This window comes from Pristis pectinata, chromosome 5 (genome assembly GCF_009764475.1).
Source record: "Pristis pectinata isolate sPriPec2 chromosome 5, sPriPec2.1.pri, whole genome shotgun sequence".
NCBI lineage: Eukaryota > Metazoa > Chordata > Chondrichthyes > Rhinopristiformes > Pristidae > Pristis > Pristis pectinata.
Window position 1 is genome coordinate 108,668,786 of NC_067409.1, and position 20,696 is coordinate 108,689,481.

The following is a 20,696-nucleotide window of genomic DNA, read 5'->3' on the forward strand; positions in this document are numbered from 1 at the left end:
GGTCTCTGCCTCACGGCTCCAGCGTCAATCCTGACCACAGACACGGTCTGTGTGGAGTTTGTACATTCTCCCAGACACTGTGCAGGTCTCCTCCCACAACCCAAAGACGTGCAGGTTGCCCTCTGTAAATTGGTCAATGATTCCCTGAACCAGGACTGACAAGGGACTTGGGTAATTCAATGACAGAAGAAATGGTGTGATTTTCATACCTACAGGACAATGTATTGAGTAAAGCAATACCATGAATGCTTGTCAGAGACATGTATTCTGTTCCTGCTGACAGATGACTGCAGGAGGACTGTTGAGCAGATACATTACTTAACATATTTTAATACCGATCCCATTTGGGGTGAAAATAAGTCTGAAGAGAATAATGATTGGTCTCGGAATGTTTGACTTTCTGCCTATGCTTGTTGGTCCTTCCTAGGTGGGAGCTAGTTCCCCCAATCCAAATATTCGTGGTATTTACATACAGTAGACAGAGCAGGTAACACTGGACTCTCGGCAGCATGGAACCCTTCTGCAGCAGCCCACACAACTTAGTTACCTTCCACAAGTACCAAGATATGCTCCCTAGAGATAAATATCGTTTTTTTCAGCCTGAGCTTATGTAGTGGCCCACAAAGTCCAGGAGCTCTGCCCTGCAGGGTTAAGCAGTACTCCTGATATTTCCTTGATACAGCTGCGGGACCTTCAGTGAAATTATCTTAACTTCTAAACAATGTTCAATTCCTGTTGTATGTACAACCATTATCACCAAACCTTAACGTGCAGTAATTTCACAAAATCTCTTTCAAAGAAAACAAACAAGAATAAAATTATACATGGGGGAAAAAGACAAAAAGATACAATAGGGAATGATAAATGGAGCTCCGAGGGAACATGCACTTTTCTGAATTTAGGATCCTAGTAAATGTCCTGCTTCGTGAATTTGGTGGGATGGTGTGGGGGGGAGAAGTAGGAATTGTGCCTTTTGTATTTTCAGATAGTGCCAAGCTTAATTTCATTCAGTAGAAGCAGCATCAGACACTCCACAGATGGAAAAGTCTTTGAAACAGTGCAGCAGGTTAAAGCTTCCAAACGTAACATTTCAAGTGAGGAATGGCACCAGAAATGCTAACAACAAAATGTGTATTTCTAGGAAATTTTTTTCAGATTTTCTTTTCCCTTCTGTTCCTACACTTGAAGCAATGGCTGTTTTACATTTAGTTCCATCTTGGCACAATATTAAGTAGAATATGGTCAAGTGCTCCATATTGCAGCACATTGTTCAATCTGTGGATTTTGGATGTTATTTAAAACAAAATATTTTACTCAACTGCCTTTCAAGCTGCAGCTTGTATTAATTCTGATTGTCTAATATTTTTCTCCAGGTCCTGAGAACAGTCCACCTGGAAGTCCTATCCCTGCTTGTTCTCAACAGCAAGTCATCCAGCACAATTCAATTAGCACTTCAACTGCCGTCAGTGAGGTTGTAGGCAGCTCCACCCTCACCCAGCTTGGGAATCAGCGAACAGACCGGAACCCTATCCTCTAAGTACCACCTTCCATCAGGGGTGCGCGGGCAGGAGAAAAGAAAAATTGACACTCCGTTCAGGACTTTGGAAAGATCAACATCATCCTGGAATTAAATACACTTTAGGGGGAAAAAAAGACTCTTGCTATTCATTTTAATAGTTATCAAAATGCTATTTTTTTTTACTTTTAGTTATAAAAAAAAGGGAAATATGCAATTAAAAATGCTGATAGCTCGGGAATGCTTTAATGCTTTCTCATAACTTGCTGGTATCAATTTGAAGATTCTGCTAAGAATGTTTGAACTTTTTGAATTTTATTACCATGTATATAGTCTCCACTTATTACCAGTGGCAAGTTCTAGGTATCTAACCAATCTGCAAATTAACAACTGGATTAAGGTATCTAACAGCAATGCCATCACTGAAAAGAAGCCTCCAGTCTATGCTATAGACACAGCCCATAGTGCAGTTTCTATTTCTTAAAATTGTTCATTTGCACTGAAAATCAAATTTTATGAATTGATAAGAGTCACTAATTGAGTCAGAATATATTGAAAAATGCATTTCAATATCAGAAACATGATGTCACTCAGTCTTCCCTTCTTGCAATATGATCAATTGAATACAAGTTGTAATTTTTATTATCTGCACATCTTAAGAATCTGTTTTGCATTCATCACTTTCTCCATTCACAAGAGTTATTTTGCTATCTACTTCAGCATCATCTCTTAAGATTGACAAGAAAGATCTACTCAGCATCCCTGCACCATCTGCAGTTACATCCTAATGACATTGCAATGACAGTGGCCGTCGTTCATGCAAGGTGCAACAGTTCCATTTGTGCAAACGGCAGTTTACATAAGCAAAATCTCGCTTAAATATGGCTTTAACTACCATTGTGATCAAATGAGGGGGAAATGTAGCCACAGATACAAAGCATACTTGATGTTCTTATAAACTGGAGAACTGTACATAAAGTCAATTAGTTATAATCCACATTAAGATGCAGCGATCCCAATTTATTTGAAGCATCAAATGGGAAAGGTAGTAATGTTTTCAAAAAGAATATTATTTGGGACTAAATGCTGACACTTAATTTTTTTTTATTAAATACTGTTTAGCATATTTAGTGGAAAAAGACGACAGTGTAAAAATGTATACATCTCAGTGAATGATCTGTGAAGTACAGTTTTGATTCCATCCTTAATTATGATCAAAAGCCAAAGTCTGCTGCCAAACGTACCACCATACTGACTTTACATTTGTCTTCGAACCAATTATTCTTGAGGCAGGTCTTACCTATTGACTGATGCACTTCCTGTGGCCTAAACTAAAGCAACATTAAGTTAATATAAAGACTAATTTGGATACTGCTCATGGAGTAGACTATTAATACAATGCTGAATGAGCAGGAAGGCAGATTGGTGAATCGACTGCCTTGACAAGGAACTGCACTTGGGGACAGCGCTGCCCAAAAAATGAAAGGCCACAGCACTGGAACACAGGCCTATAATTTCCTAATTTGCACTTCTTGCTGATGACACATCTTGCTGGGAATGCCCAACCACAAGGGTAGGTTTTATCCCGGAGAGGGCAGGTGAAAGTGAGCAGTTGGGAACGGAACTGCACTGACTGGCCTGAACTTCACAGTAAGAGAATTTCAACTAACCTGCCTCATTTGAATGCTGTCCGGTTCAATACCAAGTGTTTCACCATCTACCCTAATTAGCAGTGTGAAAATTCATGGGTAGAGGGGATGGCTCTACAATTCCAGTCAACTACTCACGTGCTCCATTCACACAAAGTGGAGAAACTTAACTTTCCCCATGGAATCAGCCCTCATCTTTCCTCTTTAACAACTTTGAAGGGAATGCTATGCCTCAACATACACACACGAGATCTGGAGCCTTCCCACTTCACCAAAAATCTCTCCCAAGATAGTTAACTCATTACCATGTCAATTCTGAAATTCTGGCTAATTGCAATTAAGCTGCAAATCTCTATTCAATTTTTCCCCTAAATATTCTAGTATAAATTCAATATTATCCAGAAATTGGAATAAAACATCCACCTCTTGGCACTGAAAGTGGCATCGCAAAGCTGAAGACTTGCATCAGCCTTCAACGCAAATTTCCAACCATTTCCTATGGAGAAAAGCTCCACACATGCACTGAACTGGTAATTTAATACCATCTGTCACATGGAGTGAATTAAGCTAAACCTAAAAGCAAACCCTTTGGGATAGAATTCAGTCTAAGCGAACCCAATCCAGACATAATGCAACCTTTAGGAGGAGGGGTTGAGGATTATGGTGTAGCCCTGGTTTTAGTGAAAATGTTTGAAGCGCCAAAGCACTGGAGAGTAATGTTGTAATTTTGATCAGATTTTTTTTTAAAAAAAGAACTGTTGTTGAAGAATTTTGCAAAGAATCAAACTAGAAATTAATGCATCCCCAGTTAGAGACGAGAGTCTCCTTAATTGCTCAAAATTAGATTCAATCAGTAGAGCAGTATTTTTATATTGTCACGACCAATATCACACTGAAGTGAATTACGTACATACTTACATGTGCTAACAATATCGGATGCTGGAATAATTCATTTACCAGTTGACAAAAAGTAATCAGACCTCCATAACACATAGCTGAACTCAGTTTTCATTTTTAAAAAAGAGTAAATACATAAAACAATAGTAACTAGTACACGAGAGTTTAGTATGACTGATATCTCACTTGTTAAAACCTTCAAAATGAAAATTCCCTGTGTATAAACTGCAATTTGTTCCAACTGGAGAGAAATTCACAGTATTTAACACCAGGTTGTTTGAGGCACCTTTTAAACGGAAGTGTCAAAAATCGGCAGAAAGGGTTCCAAATAGAAATATGTATCCTTTTTACAGGCCCAGAGATGGTGTTTGGTCTTTGGCTATATACATGCAAATCTGAAACATTTAACTAAAAAGTTGCCCTACCCCCAAGCAGATTGTTATTTGACAAGAATGAATGGAATGAGCATCGGTAATTTGTCCTGTCAACTCTTTCTTCCGCAGAAAACTGAGAATCAACTCTGGCAAGAACTCCATGCAGCTCTAATGTCAGAGGCAGTGGTACAGGTCACATGACCACCAAAGAATGTACAGCTTGTTGCACACTCTGCTAAGACTAATTACTCAAAAAGTCCTTCAAAATGTGTTACACCCGTAATTTACATTTTTGTAAAACTGGTCTTGTACCCATTTGTAGGTACCTACCCTGGATATCTAAAAAAAGGAAAGCTGCGCAAATTTTGTGGGATAACTTGGTATGCTTTGCACCTGTTTTACACCAAAGAAAATGGGTCCAACACATTTGTAAATAGAAAGCCATGGGTATTAGCATGATGTTAATCATTAATATTTTTTGGACAATGTACAAATTAAGTTGAGTTTTCATGGTTCCCCACATCAATTAAAAGTTAGACCTCATCTTCTAATGTACATTTTTAATAATATTCAGCTCATACCACTTTAGAAAACTTTACTGAACTCAGTTCAATGTACCAGACAGGCTCAGTGAACATAATTGCAATTCATACAAGTCATGCACCTCTTAAATGATAGCGATAAAACATCCGTGGCAAATGCTGCAGATTAAGCATTCACTCTATATATAAAAACTGTTCTAAACAGTAAATGTGAAACACAGCCACATAAAAGAAAAGGAGTTAAGGACTTTACATTGAAAATATTTACCCGTGACCGTTAATCATCCTCTAATATTAATTAGAAAAATCTCTGGTTGATTAAAACACTATAAACATTACAAAAGTACTTTCAGTAGAAATCTACAGTATTGTATCAATGGCTCCATAGAATGTGACTTTTACTATTGAATTAATTTCAATATTGATAACATCTTATCCTCACTAAATATCAAAGCTGCATTAATTAGATTTGACCCAAGTACATTTAGTTCATTGAATCATATTAACTTCAAATGTGAAACCATTATTCATAATATATATTGGAATATAACAAAGTTTTCTTGCTTTTACAAGGACTGCCTGAAGGGGTTGTTCTCCAGTTTTAAAAACTCTACCAGTGTGTAAAAAAAGGATTCAAAGAGAAGCAGTGTCTACACGTGTTGAACAGCACTTTACAGAGTTGAACTTTTCTCCTAGCTTTTTTCTATTATATTATTTCTTTTAATAATTAAGCACGTTTAACAATTTGTCTGATGCCCTCTTCAGTCTAGATTAGCTGTGTTCCATTATTCTAAGTGTTATATGTGGCAATTGTTCTGAATCTGTAACTGATTTAAATCTAAGGGGGAGAAGGTGTTTAATGTTATTCAATGAATCAATCTGGGTATTAAGCTAAGGGAAGGATCAGATTGTACTTAACTCTAACATGCATTTTATTTGTGCACTTTGTTATTTTCATGTATAAGAGTGAATGGTGGACCCATAATTTAGATTTGCCTTTCAAGATTCTATGATTGACACATTGGACATTGGCTGGGCTGTCAACCTACCTGATGTTGGTTGCACTAAAGTACAGAATATAGCTTGCACAGCAGTCAGTAAATTGAGACTGTCTAATGCACATCCCCATTACAGAAACATTGTTTACATTGATGATTCCCATTTAATTCCCGTTCCATCTATCTTTTACAGTCTGTTATCGCAACAACACAAATTAATCCTGACACATTGCTTCATGCATAAAAGCCTAATGCAGAGGGCCACAAGACGTTTTTCCCCCTGAAATTATGGTTATAATTTTAAAAGGAAAGTTGTAACAGAAATTGGAGGGAATTCATGCACTTTTGTTGCTGACAAATGCTTTGTTTGAAGGCCACATTTCTAAAATCAAGCACAGCCACAAACTTCAAATTCAAAGGGTATGGACAAACGTGGATTCAGACGAAACGATGACAGCATCAGGAACGAACTTTAATCCTATTGATGCAAGGGATTGCCTTAGTTATAAATTTGATTTTGTAGCAATGTAGTGCAGCATTGAACAAATCCATTACTTAGCTACCCGAATTTAAATATACTTTAAAACCACAAAACCACATTCTGCTTTATAGATCAGCTATTGGTTCACATAAAATGATTTCCTATGGATTTATATTCCAAGTAATTATGTATAAAATCTCAAAACCTTGTAACTGGGCTTTGATTAATGTCCAATAGAAATGATATGTCCCAAATATTAATTCAGACTGCTCCTAATAATAAGTGTATCTATGATTAGCTTTGAATTGTTGGGAGTCTTAGCATCTTCATTATTTTTGATGAGTGAATTCCATATTAGTTTTATTAATAATATAAGTTTATGAAAAATAAGCCATGGACTTCAAATTGTGGACTGTGTTATTCACTATTGAGGACCAAATAAATATTACTCATGGTAGTCAGAGTTTATTTAGATGTTGCTATAAGGTGCTGAGTTTCTAAAGTGGTCAACATTCCAGGGAAAATCTAATGAAATGTTTTTGCTTTTTTAACTGATACTTATCGGAGAAACTATTACATGATATCTCGTTAACTTTTGAGAGAAGGATTGTCCATTTTATTTTCAAAAGAATTTGAATCAATTATAAACAGATCAGATTCCATTCCAAAATTGATTTTGTTCCAAGTGCAATGTTAAAAAAGCAAATGACTTATCTCTCCAGTTTCTACATTCTCAAATAGAAATTTAATAGGCCCTTTTATTTTGGAAACCATGTTACCCAACAAGCACTACGAATGCAATTATGTTTGATAAAGATGTTTGAATTAAAAAGGGTATTTTTTTTTTGTCTTGAACAATCGTAATCGGCTTTCCATAATGCTTCCTTGGAATGGTTATTACTAGAAAGCTTGACAAAAAATGTATCGATTTCCAGAAGTGGATGTACTTTATTTGCCTATGAAAAATTAGAAATGTTATTAGAGGCATGCAGGCACTTTAGGGAACACAGATGTTTCACCAAACAGTTTGTTTATTGGGAGACTTTCCCGAATCATACCTACAAATTCTTCTATGTTGCCTTAAAGAGAGTTTGATAATTATCATCTCTGTTGAAATGATAGATTTTGACACCTGGTAGTATGAGAGCAATGTAGCTTTTGCTTTTATTTTTTTCTTGTTTAAATGGCTTTTAAAAAGCATTATCAGAGGTGGACCACCTTATGCTTCCAGCTTAGCGAATTGAAATCAATGATGTGTACTAGCAATGTGGTGAAAGGGAAATACATTAAAATCTAGTTTCTCTGAAGCTATGTCGATGCACCTGAATATACTAAAAATCACAATGGTAACTGTGGCCACGTGTTTCAAGTTCCAGTCTAAAATAATGGTTAATCTCTCAGCACATCATTGAGACAGTGTTCTCTTCTTTTGACCCATCTGGAATATATTTTCCAAATATACAAATGTGGATCCATGTGCTGCTGAAGCTGCTTCCACTTTGTTAAAGTGTCCCAGACTGTTTGTTCAGCAATCTTGTTAAACCGCTTCAAACCCTTATAACAACATCATCATTGCAAACATTCTGCCAGCAAATTGGATTCTCTCTTCATAAGCTTTTGGTACTCATTGATATCACAGTGTGGACAACATTTATCTTGTATTCTTCTAGAGATTTTGTTCACCACTTTCCTTGGTACAAGGAGTAAATATTTGGTACATACTTGTAAATACTTGTTTTTCAGCACTTATGTTTTTTTTGTTATTGTATTTTAAGCTTATGCTTCATGAGAATATTCATTGTTGCAAGTGAATAATAATATTAAATCTGTTGAACTCTTAAATTTTTACATTTCTTTCTTATCCAATTAGAAAAGATAAGCATTTGTAAAAATATTAAATTTCACTGCAATATAATTAATAAAGCACTATGGCAATGCAGATATTACAATAAGTAACTACTTCAGAATGATTATTTGTGCTCAACAGCAGTCTCAGTGAAGTGAGTCAACTATTTATTCTCGTCTATTTTTCCCTTAGTTTTGTGGAGCCTTCCTTTTGGGTGCTTTTATCTTGACGGTTTTGAAATGCCAGCAAAAATCAGTAGATGTGAGGTATACCATTATTCCTGGCTATGTGTCCTTCAGTTTGGATGGGAGTAAGCAATACTTCCTTTTCCGTCAGATTGCAGTCCTTCACACCTCTCTCCTGAAACCAGCTTCTGATAGTTAAGAGGAAACTTGGCCTGGATATTGCTTCCTGTTATAACAGCATACAAAGGGGTGACATGAGGGGCCCACAACCTTTAGGTACGGTACTATAGTGGTGGATGTCATGGAGGGCCTGATGGAATACATCACAGGTTATTGAAAGATGCAAGAGAGGAGATCACTGGGGCCTCGGCAAAGATCTTTGTATAGCAACAGATGAGGTGCCGGAGGACAACATGTTGTTTCTTTGTTCAAGTAGGGAAATGGGGATAATCCAGGAAGTTACAGGTCAGTGAGCCTCACATCAGTGGTAGGGAAGCTACTGAAGAGGATTCTTAGGGATAGGATTTACGCGCAATTGGAAAACCATGGTCGAGTTAGGGACAGTCAACGTGGCTTTGCTTAGGGCAGGTCATGTCTTACAAACTTGATAAGAGTTTTTTCTAAAAAAAAGATGATGGTGACAAAGATTATCGGTTGATGGCATGCTTGCCTTCATTGATCGATGGCATGCTTGCCTTCATTGATCGATGGCATCCAGTATAAGAACAAGGAAGTCATGCTGCGGCTATATAAAACTTTGGTTAGGCCGCACTTGGACTATTGTGTGGAGTTCTGGTCGCTCCATTACAAGATGCAGAGGCTTTGGAAAGAATACAAAAGAGGTTTACCAGGATGCTGCTGGGATTAGAGTGCATGAGCTATAAAGGAGAGGTTGGACAAACTTGGGTTATTTTATCTGGAGCTTCGGAGGCTGATGGAAGATCTGATAGAAATTTATAAAATTATAAAGAGCCATAGGTAGGGTAGACTGTCAGAATCTTTTTCCCAGGGTAGAAGTGTCAAATACAAGACATGCATTTAAGGCGAGAGGGGGAAAGTTTAAAGGAGATGTGCAGGGCAAGTTTTTTTCTTTTACACAGAGAGAAGTTGGTGCCTGGAATGCAGGGAATGGAGAGATATGGACCACGTGTAGATAGAAGAGATTTAGGTTAACTTGGCATCATGTTTGGCACAGACATCATTGGCCAAAGGGCCTGTTCCTGTGTTGTACTGTTCTATGTTCAATACTCTATATTTTAAAACATAAATTGAAAAGCAGGTTCAGAGCTCAAGGTAGGTGCAGCTGAAAGTATAACCACCATCAGTGGGTGTTTGAAGTCAGGGGTCCACAAGAGGCCAGATTGGAGTAGTGCAGATTATGGAGTCAATGGTTTGTACAGCACAGAAACAGGCCCTTCGGCCCACCATGTCTATGCTGATCTGTACTATTCCCATTTATCTTTCAATGCTTTGCATATTCGAATGCCTGTCTAAATGCCCCTTGTACACTGAGGCAGGCACTTGATTCCACACCCTCCTCTAGCAGTGCATTTCAAATATCAGCCACTCTCTGCAAGAAAAAGCTCTCCCCTCAAATCCCCTTTGAGGCAACTTCCTCTCACCTTAAACCTATGCCCTCTTATTTTAACATGGGAAAAAGGTTCTGTCTATCTACCGTCTGTGCCTCTTCTCTTGGGTCACCCCTCAGCCTCTTTCCCTCCAGGGAAAGCAAGCCCAGCAATCCAATCTCTCACCACAACTAAAGTCCTCCAATCCAGGCAGCATCCCGGTGAATCTCCTCTGCACTCTCTCCAGTGCAACTACATCTTTCCTACAAATGTGGCAATCAGAACTGCACACAGTGCTCCAAGTGCAATCTCAACAAGTGTTCTGTAAAGTTGCAGCTTAATGTCCCAACTCTAATATTCTGTGCCCCTACCCATGGAGGCAAGCATGCCATATGCCTTCATCAACACCGGATCGACATTTCAGGGAACCACAGACTCGAACCCAAAGCTCCCTCTGTTCATCACATTCCTCAGGATCCTACCATTTACTGTACATGTCCTATGCCTTCTGGACATCCCAAAATGCATCACCACCCACTTGCCAGGATTAACTTCCAATTGTCAACATTCCGCCCAACTTTCCATCGGATCTATATTCTGCCTTAGACAACCTTCCTCACTATCCACACCACCACCAACCTCAAACTTACTAATTCTACCTCCCACATTCCCATCCAAGTCATTAAAAACAAGGGTCCCAGCAATGATCCCTGCAATATACTGTATCATTGATCATAGACTTCCAATCAGAAAAGCAACCTTCCACCACCACACTCTGCCTCCTAGTTCCAAGCCAATTTTGGATTCAATTAGCCAGCTCATCTTGGAATCCCATGTTCCTTCAAGTTTTTGGACCGTCTACCATGTGGGACCTTGTCAAATGCCTTAGTAAGGTCCATATAAGCAATAAGAGAAACAAAGGGCTGCAGATGCTGGAATCTCGAATGAAAAACACAATGATGCTGGAGGAACTCAGCAGGCCAGGCAGCATCCATGGAGAAAGCAGGCAGTTAACATTTCAGGTCAGGACCCTTCTGTCCTGGAGACAATTAAAATCAGTCCAGATAATCTTGAAGAAGGGTCCGACCGAAACGTTGACGGCCTGCTTTTCCCCCACGGATGCTACCTGGCCTGCTGAGTTCTCTAGCATCATAGTGTTTTTTCATCCATATTTGCAACATCTACCATCCCCGCTTTCATCCCTCTTCTTAGTTACCTCCTTACAAAGCTCAATCAAATTAGTGAGGTAGATTTCCCCTGCACATGGCCATGCTGACTACCCCTGATCAGCCCCTGCCTTTCCAACTGTACACAAATCCTATCCCTTAAGATTTTCTCCAATAATTTCCTACACTGATGCACAGCTCACCAGCCAATAGTTACCTGGCCTATCCCTGCTGAGGAACAACATTAGCTACTCCCCAGTTTGTGGCACCTCACATGTGGCTACTGAAGACGCAAAAATCTCTATCAGGGCCAGATCCGTCTCCTCCTTTGCTTCCTAGAACAACTTGTGATAGATCTCACCCTGCCTTAGGGATTTATCAACCCTATGCATCCCATGGCATCTAACACGTCTTCCTTCTTAATACTGAGCTGCTCCAGATTATCCACGTAGCCCTCCCTGAACTCGTGAATTGTAGAGTTCCAGCAGCAGTTAGCGTAACGCCATTACAGCGCCAGTGACCGGGGTTTAATTCCGGCCGCTGTCCTGTAAGGAGTTTGTACATTCTCCTCGTGTCTGCGTGGGTTTCCTCCGGGTGCTCTGGTTCCTCCCACATTCCAAAGGACATATGGGTCAGGAAGTTGTGGGCACGCTATGTTGGCGCTGGAAGCGTGGCGACACTTGCGGGCTACCCCCTGAACGCTCTACGCAAAAAGATGTATTTCACTGTGTGTTTTGATGTACATGTGACTAATAAAGATATCTTAAAGATGTTATAGAGAGAAGGGTGAAGCCATGGAGAGATTTGAAAACAACAGGATAATTTTAAAATGAAACCAACTGCATCAGGAGCCATGCCAGATTGATAGACGTGCTGATGGTTGGTTAAGGTTAATACAAGTTGGATGTGGACAGCAGAACCTTAAACGAGGTCATTAATAGAGTAAGCTATAGATATCTTTCTTTGTCACATGTACATCGAAAACACCAGTGCAATGCATCTTTTGTGTGGAGTGTTGTGTCTGGAAAATAAGTGGCAAGCCAGGAGAATGTTGGAATTGTTGGCATGAGTGATGGTCTCAACTACTGAGGTGATGCAGGGATGGAATTTGCTCATTACTTCAAGTCACACTATCGCACTGTGTTTTTGATTGTGATCGGGGCATTGTGCTGTTTTTCCAATTGCTTACTTTCTGCTTGATATATAATCTGGGGTTGATTTTGGAATGTTTATGGAAGCTAGCTCAGCTTTGCTGAGGACATCTGGTTTGCAACCTGGACCAGAGGCAGAGAGGTTCAAACAAGCTTTGTTGATAATAGAAAAAAATCAAATAAATGCTAGTATACTTTAAAAAAATATACAGATACAGCAATTACACCATAAGACAAGTGATATGAAAACTGCAGAAAGAGACAATAACCTAATCCCTGCCGCAACGTTTAATTGTAAATTACTACCTTATTTGAGCAAACTTATAGTACTGATAAATACAAAAAATGTGCAGCTGATTCAGTAAACTGGCACCAGAGAAAGACAAAGGCTGATTTGCCTGGGGTAAGGATTGAAGTTAGATCTGCTTTCATGATTAATAACAGATGAACTAACAGGAGACTATTTGTAAAGTAATCAGTTACTGAGGCTGTGAAAATACAATGCCTGAATCATGGTACAAACGCTGTTGGGACAAATCTCCCTGCCCCCACATAAGAGGTATCTCAATTTGAATCTAATATACCTCCAGGGTGGCACAGTAACCTTCATATTTCAAGTGGACAACCCTGCAACTGTGAGGCTTATTTTCCCAGTCTCTAACTTTGGTGACATTGGTGAAATAAAAGCAGAATTTAAATCTCCATAGTATCATGGCACAATATAGAGTAGTTATAGTAAACTTACAGAGAATAGGGAAAGGGGATGAAGGGAGGTGGGATGGCCGTACAACCCGGAGACGTACAACCCGGAGACGTACAACCCTGTTGCTAAGCTACAGCTGGATTTGGTTTTATTACTGAATCACAGGCTTGAAGAAAAATAGATTCAAAACTGAGATCAAGTTTGAATTGTGGTGATGGGTCATTGACATCTGCCAACAATAAAAATTGGTTTTTAACAGTATTGAAACTTGATGTAAGTGTTGTAAAATGCCACAGTTAGAATGAACTATATAGCAATGTTGTGGTCTTTCTGAGGGATGGAGCAGTTCTGCATGACAATACAGTGATTAAATCTGCAAAACTGATGACTTACTTTGTGACGGCAACTGCTCTAACTCCATCTGCAAGTTTGCAGATGATACCACTGTGGTGGGCCATATCTCAAATAACAATGAGTCGGAGTACAGGAAGGAGACGGAGAGCTTAGTGACATGGTGTCATGACAACAACCTGTCAGCAAAACAAAAGAGCTGGTCATTGACTTCAGGAAGCAGGGCAGCGCACATACTCCTGTCTACATCAACAGTGCTAAGGTCCAGAGGGTTGAGAGCTTCAAGTTCCTAGGAGTGAACATCACCAATAGCCTGTCCTGGTCCAGCCACGTAGACACCACGGCCAAGAAAACTCACCAGTGCCTCTACTTCCTCAGGAGCCTAAAGAAATTTGGCATGTCCCCTTTGACACTCACCAATTTTTTATTGATGCACCATAGAAGGCATCCTACTTGGATGCATCACAGCTTGGTATGGCAACTGCTCTACCAGTGACCACAAGAAACTGCAGAGAGTTGTGGACACAGCCCAGTGCATCACGGAAACCAGCCTCCCCTCCATGGACTCTGCCCTACACTTCTCACTGGCCTCAGTTAAGCAGCCAACATAATCAAAGACCCCACCCACCCTGGGTATTTCTCTTCTCCCCCCCTCCCATCGGGCAGAAGATACAAAAGCCTGAAAGCACGTACCACCAGGCTCAAGGACAGCTTTTATCTCGCTATTATAAGACTACTGAATGGTTCCCTAGTACGACAAGATGGACTCTTGACCTCACAATCTACCTCGTTATGGCTCTGCACCTTGTCTACCTGCACTGCACTTTCTCTGTAGCTGTAACACTTTATTCTGTTGTTGAAAAAAATCAACAAGATGCTGGAGGAACTCAGCAGGCCAGGCAACATCCGTGGAGAAAAGCAGGCGGTCAACGTTTCGGGTCAGGACCCTTCTTCAGGACTGAAGATAGGAAAAGGGGAGCCCAATATATGGGGGGGGGGGGAGGAGAGTGAAAACAGGGCAGTGATAGGTGGACAGAAGAGGGGAGGCGGGGTGGGCACAAAGTGGTGATAGGTAGATGCAGGTAAGAAATAGTGATAGGCAGGTGCGGGGGAGGAGGGGAGAGCAGATCCACTAGGGGATGGGTCAAAGGTGTGGAGGCAGGCGGCATGGGGGGAGGGGACGGGAGGGAGGAAAGGGAGAGAGAAAAAAGTGAGAGGCTGGGAAAGGGAAGAAGAGGCAAGTTGGGGTGGGAGGCATTGGTTTACTTAAAGTGGGAGAATTCAATGTTCATCCTGTTAGGCTGCAACGTCCCAAGACTGAAAATGAGGTGCTGTTCCTCCAGTTTCCACTTGGAATTCTCCTAGCAGTGGAGGAGGCCGAGGACTGACATGTCAGTGATAGTGTTTGGGGGGGGGGGTGCGGTGGAGTTGAAGTGACTGGCAACGGGGAGATGCAGATCGCGGTTATGGACAGAGCGCAGGTGTTCTGCGAAACAGTCACCTGGTCTGCATTTGGTCTCACCAATGTAGAGGAGGCCAGACTTGGAGCACCGAATGCAGTAGATGATATTCGGGGAGGTGCGGGTGAATCTCTGTCTCACCTGAGAGACTGTTTGGGTCCCTGAATGGAGGTGGTGTAGGGGCAGGTGTTGCACCTATGGCAGGGGCAGTGGAAAGTTCCCGGGGTGGGAGCGGGATGGGCGGGGGAGGGAAGGAGTGAACTAAGGAGTCACGGAGAGAGCGGTCCCTGCGAAAGGCTGAAAGGGGTGGGGAGGGGAAGATAGGCTTGGTGTGGGGTCCTGTTGAAGATGGCAGAAATGGTGGAGAATGATGTGTTGGATATGTAGGCTGGTGGGATGAAATGTGAGGACACGGGGGACCCTATCCCTGTCGGGTCTGGGAGGGGTGGGGGTGAGAGCAGAGGTGCGGGAAATGATAGAGATGTGGGTGCGAGCTCTCTCGACCACAGTCGGAGGGAAGCCACGGTTGGTAAAGAAGTTGGACATCTCGGATGTCCTGGAGTGGAAAGCCTCATCGTGGGAGCAGATGTGGCGGAGGCAGAGAAATTGAGAGAAAGGGATTGCGTCCTTGCAATTTACCGGCCCTTAGGATTTACCTCCACCTCTCCTAATATCATCTACTGCATTCGGTGCTCCAAGTGTGACCTCCCCTACATTGGCGAGACCAAACGCAGACTAGGTGACCATTTCGTAGAACACCTGCGCTCCGTCCGTAACCGCGATCTGTATCTCCCCGTTGCCGGTCACTTCAACTCCCCCTCCCACTCCATCACTGATATGTCAGTCCTCGGCCTCCTCCACTGCCGGGAGAAATCCAAATGCAAACTGGAGGAGCAACACCTCATTTTCAGTCTTGGGACTTTACAGCCTAACAGGAGGAACATCAAATTCTGCCACTTTAAGTAAACCCACCCCCCCCCCCCAGTTACCTCTCCCTTTCTTCCCTCTCCCTCCCTTTCCCAGCCTCTCTCTCTCTCTTTCTTCCTCTTTCCTTTATTTCCCTCCCCCCCCCCCCACGCCACCTGCCTCCACACCTTTGACCCATCCCTCGGTGGATCTGCTCTCCCCTCCTCCAACACACACCTGCCTATCACTATCTCTTACCTGCATCTAGCCATCACCACCCTGTGGCCACCCCGCCTCCCCTCTTTTGTCCACCTATCACTGCTCTGCTTTCCCCTCCTATATATTGGGCTTCCCCTTTTCCTATCTTCAGTCCTGAAGAAGGGTCCTGACCTGAAACATTGACCGCCTGCTTTTCTCCATGGATGCTGCCTGGCCTGCTGAGTTCCTCCAACATCTTGTCTTCTGTTTCTCTAGTTATTCTGATACTGTTTTACCTTGTAACTACCCTGATGCAGTGTTGTAATGAATTGATCTGTATGAACAGTATGCAAGACAAGTTTTTCACTGCACCTCAGTACATGTGACAAATAAACCAATTCCAATTATGCGATATAAAAACTGCACAACTAATTTACTTTAAGCTCTAAGTGTGTGTTCAAATCTCTCCATGGCCTTCTTCCTCTGTCCATGTATTGTCCTCCCGCCATTAGACAACTATCTAGTCTCTCTGTGCTCCTCCTGTTCTGTTGGGATATCATCAATGTTCGTTGTTCATTCCATTAGGTTGTAAGGTCCCAAGATGGAAAATTAGGTGCTGCTCCTCCAGTTTGCGTTTGGATTTCTCCCGGCAGTGGAGGAGGCAGAGGATTGACATATCAGTGATGGAGTGGGAGGGGGAGTTGAAATGACTGGCAATGGGGAGATGCAGATCACGGTTACGGACGGAGTGTAGGTGTTCTACAAAACAGTCACCTAGTCGGCGTTTGGTCTCACCGATGTAGAGGAGACCACACTTGAGCGACGAATGCAGTAGATGATATTAGGGGAGGTGCAGGTAAATCTTAGGTGCAGGTAAATTGCGAGGACGCTATCCCTCCTGTTACGTCTCTGCAAAGATCCGCTGAGACCCTGCACCCTGCTTCCCCTCTGACTTGGGTAGCATCCCTCCACTCAAAGTAGCAGCTGTGGCTCCAAGAAGGTCCACTCATGCACTTTTCCAGAGCGCTCCCCGCCCAACAGAAAAACAAGCCTGTCAACTGGGCAAGCCACAGGTGGGATCCTGTCAGACTGTTACACATTTAACGCCACAGCTTCCTGTGTGAAACTTGTCAATGTTGGGGCCAGTGCCTGTGCTGACATGCAGTGAGGATGATTGTATTATGATACAACAGCTATACAGTATCAGTCACTCCTGCTCAAACATTATCAGCTCGTCAGCTGTCAGACCCCTCCACGTCTTTGTAGCTCACTGTGTTTCCACCTGTATTTCTGCTTAATTGTAAAACATTCAAACAATTATTGATGTATTTTTTTAAACATTAGATAGATTTGATATATTTTATTGAAACTGACAAATGCCTGGCTGGGATTTCATCTCAAGAGATAAGAAAAATGCTGCAGGCTTCAAGGCAGTCAAATAACACCTTATCCTTCTCCCCAGCGGAAATGCCGAGGGTAATTGCGAACTTAAATCTGGCTTAATCCACCATTCAGAGAGACCAAGGGTTGTAAAGGGATGTACAAAGATCAATCTTCCAATGGTGTGGTGATCTAACAAACTAACATAGATGAGAGCATGGCTCTTCAAAGATGCGTTATACAGCACAGGCCCTTCAGCCCACTGAGACTATGCTGATCACCAAGCACCCAATTTTATACTAACCCTTTTTATACTCCCCTCTGTCCTGTCAACTTCCCCCAGATTCTCCCACTTACCTAAATACTCAGGACAACTTACAGTGTCAAATTAACCTGCCAACCGACGTCTTTGGGATGTGGGAGGAAACTGAAGCACCCGGAGGAGACCTCCACAGTCACAGCAAGGAGGTGCAGACAGTACCAGAGGTCAGGATTAGACCTGATTGCTGGGGCTATGAAGTAGTATTCTACCAGCTACACCATTGTGTTGTCACATCACATCATTTCTTCCCCCACATCAATGGATATTTATGTAAGGAATAACCTTATAATGGTAAGAATAACACCAAGACTCTTGGCATTCCTCGCATAATCTTGGTGTGCGAGGAATTCCAATCCTCAACGGCAAGAGTCTTGACACCCCTGAACATCCACATAGCACTGAAGACATGTCTGACAACATCTAGGTGGCATTTTTGCCCCCTGACAACATTTCATTGTTACAACCCATGAATAAGGATGCTACCAATAGATGCAAGGCTCATTAACGCAGCACTTAATGAAGCATTTTGGGGTGAAGTGTCAATGACAAACCCATCATTCAGAAAATCTGGAAGTGGCACAATGTCAAGCCACGGACTACATCCATGCCTCCTGGATGAAGGTAACTCTTGCAGCAATGAATGGTATATGGTGGGAATTATGGTCAGAATGTGTGGTGAACTTCTGTGTGTTTACAAACCTGTAGAATCTGAGAAGACATTATCAAGCTGGCAGTTAAAGCTGGCTGAAGTAGTGCAAGATGATGTGGATGAGGTTACTGGATCATATGGCAAAGAGCTCACAAATGAGAATCTGTTAAAGTTTGAGCAACTGAGGTCACATGAGGAAAAAGAAGCCACAACACAACACCAGCACCACCCAAAACAGCTTACAAAAAGGCTGAGAACAGCATTGTTCTACATTGAGAAAGCAATGGACAGGCATGGTAGTGTAGCAGTTACCGTAATGCTATTACAGCGCCAGCGACCCGGGTTCAATTCCCGCCGCTGTCTGTAAGGAATTTGTACGTTCTTCCCATGACTGCGTGGGTTTCCTCCGGGTGCTCCGGTTTCCTCCCACATTCCAAAGATGTACGGAAGTTGTGGGCATGCTATGTTGACGCCGGAAGCGTGGCGACACTTGCGGGCTGCCCCCAGAATATTCTACGCAAAAGATGCATTTCACTGTGTGCTTCGATGTACACATGACTAATAAAGATCTTGGATCTTAAAAGGTAATGATATCAATATCTATTGTGAGATTAGGTGTGGGTGCATTTTGGAAGATCCTATGCTTTTCTACAAAGAGCTTTACCAAATGACAAAGAGAGCTGTCCATACTTCCATCAACAGCTCTTTCATCAGCTGCCCAGGACCAGTCATTGAAGCAACCCTCACCATTGTACAGCTGCATTAACCTAAGATTATTCACCTGATCACTCAGCCCCTCACAGTAACCTTTCGCCCCCTTGCTTATCAAGAATCTGCCTCAAAGATGGTTCTGTTTCCACCAACCGTTTTGAGGAAGAGAATTCCAGGGACTCTCAACTCTCAGAGAACAAGAACTCACTGGTTTAATATGTGACATCCCATTGCATCATACATGAGCTGCAACTGAGGCCCAAGTTCACTGTCACCAGAGACTAGCGGTACACACCTCCATAGGCAAAAACATGCCAGCCAGTAACCCTATCCAGAGGCCAGGCTCCAACTGGGGAAGGCCTTACATCCTTATATTTGGTTTGTGTTGGTGGTAGGGTAGCTGAGAGTTTCATAATAACCCTTGTTGTGCGTTTTTGACAGGGAAGTAGTGGAGGGGAGGTCACTGGAAAGTTAGTGTAGGAGTGTGGTCAGGAAGTGGCTGGGTGGCGGTCTCTGGGGGCAGTGTTGGCGGGGTATCACCTGGAGTGGGGATAGCTTCAATGTTGGCAGAAGGGATGGTGGTGGTTGTAGGAGATACTTAAGTACTTACTCTATAGGCCTCCCAAGATAGTGCTGTGTTCTGAAGATCATTTTGTGCCAAGTGTGCACAATGAAAAGCACCCTAGGGTAATGTGGTCCAAGATCCCCCGCAATGTTCGAAAAGGAGTGTTACATGGACAGTGACAGCATCCTGTGCACCCCGACATGGAAACTGTGTGGAGGCTGCAACCCTGTCAAGAAATGCCCAGTCACATTTCCAGAGTGACGCAAATGATCCAGTAAAGATCGTTACCCTGCCACATTCATGAAAAAAAAGACTTTTTCAATTGATCTGACGTTTGAAAATGTTGATTTTCCGGGCATGTATTCTTACTATATTATTAAACCACAAGAATTTTAATTAAAATGAAGAGTCTTTAAAAAGTGAGATTAGATTTCACTTGAGGCAATGTCCTGCACTTTAATCTATCAATGCAAATGCTATCCTGAAAGTAGTTTGCCCAAATGTTGATCATTCCTTCCCAACCTGTATAAATCTGACAAGCCAGTTGCATTGTGACTATCGTCAGATTGTTGCCATAATAGTCATGGATTTATAAATAGTTAGACCAACACATGCCAAGCATAATCTCTTAATCCCTGTATTGATTTCATTGCTTGTTATACCTAATCATTCATCTGAAGTTAATTGATGATTAGAAAGATTGTTTTTGTATTAAAATATAATTTTTGCACTAAAATACAAAAAGTGCTGGAATTTAACATTTTCCAATACTTAAATATCTCAACATTTAATATTCTGAACATAATGTTATTTTTAAGTAAAGCACAATTAACAAATAAATTTACATTTTTTAAAAAAAAGATGCAGAGATTATGCATGGGTCTATAAACTTGAGTCACTTATAGTGGCTCTGTAATCCTGTTAATGTAGTTTGGCCCTATGCCGAGTTCTCGTGTGTCAACATTTTTCCTGGAAGGTCTGCTGTCATCTCCTTAGTAGATTTATGCAAAGTATGCTACAAAATCTTACAAAGCTGTGATTTAGACAGTTTTTAAATCCAGTCTAGACAAGTCAACAA

The 20,696-nt window shown here is 41.8% G+C and overlaps 1 protein-coding gene across 2 annotated transcripts in view; it reads left to right on the forward strand.

The window, feature by feature from the left end:
• The window catches only part of creb5b (cAMP responsive element binding protein 5b), a 310,784-nt gene extending 302,544 nt beyond the window's left edge, over positions 1-8,240 (forward strand). For both annotated transcript variants that reach the window (XM_052016820.1, XM_052016821.1), the window contains one exon: positions 1,374-8,240. In XM_052016820.1, coding sequence (XP_051872780.1) covers positions 1,374-1,537 — 164 coding nt within the window. In that variant the 3' untranslated portion in view covers positions 1,538-8,240. The remainder of the gene's footprint in view (positions 1-1,373) is intronic.
• The last annotated feature ends 12,456 nt before the right edge of the window (positions 8,241-20,696 follow it).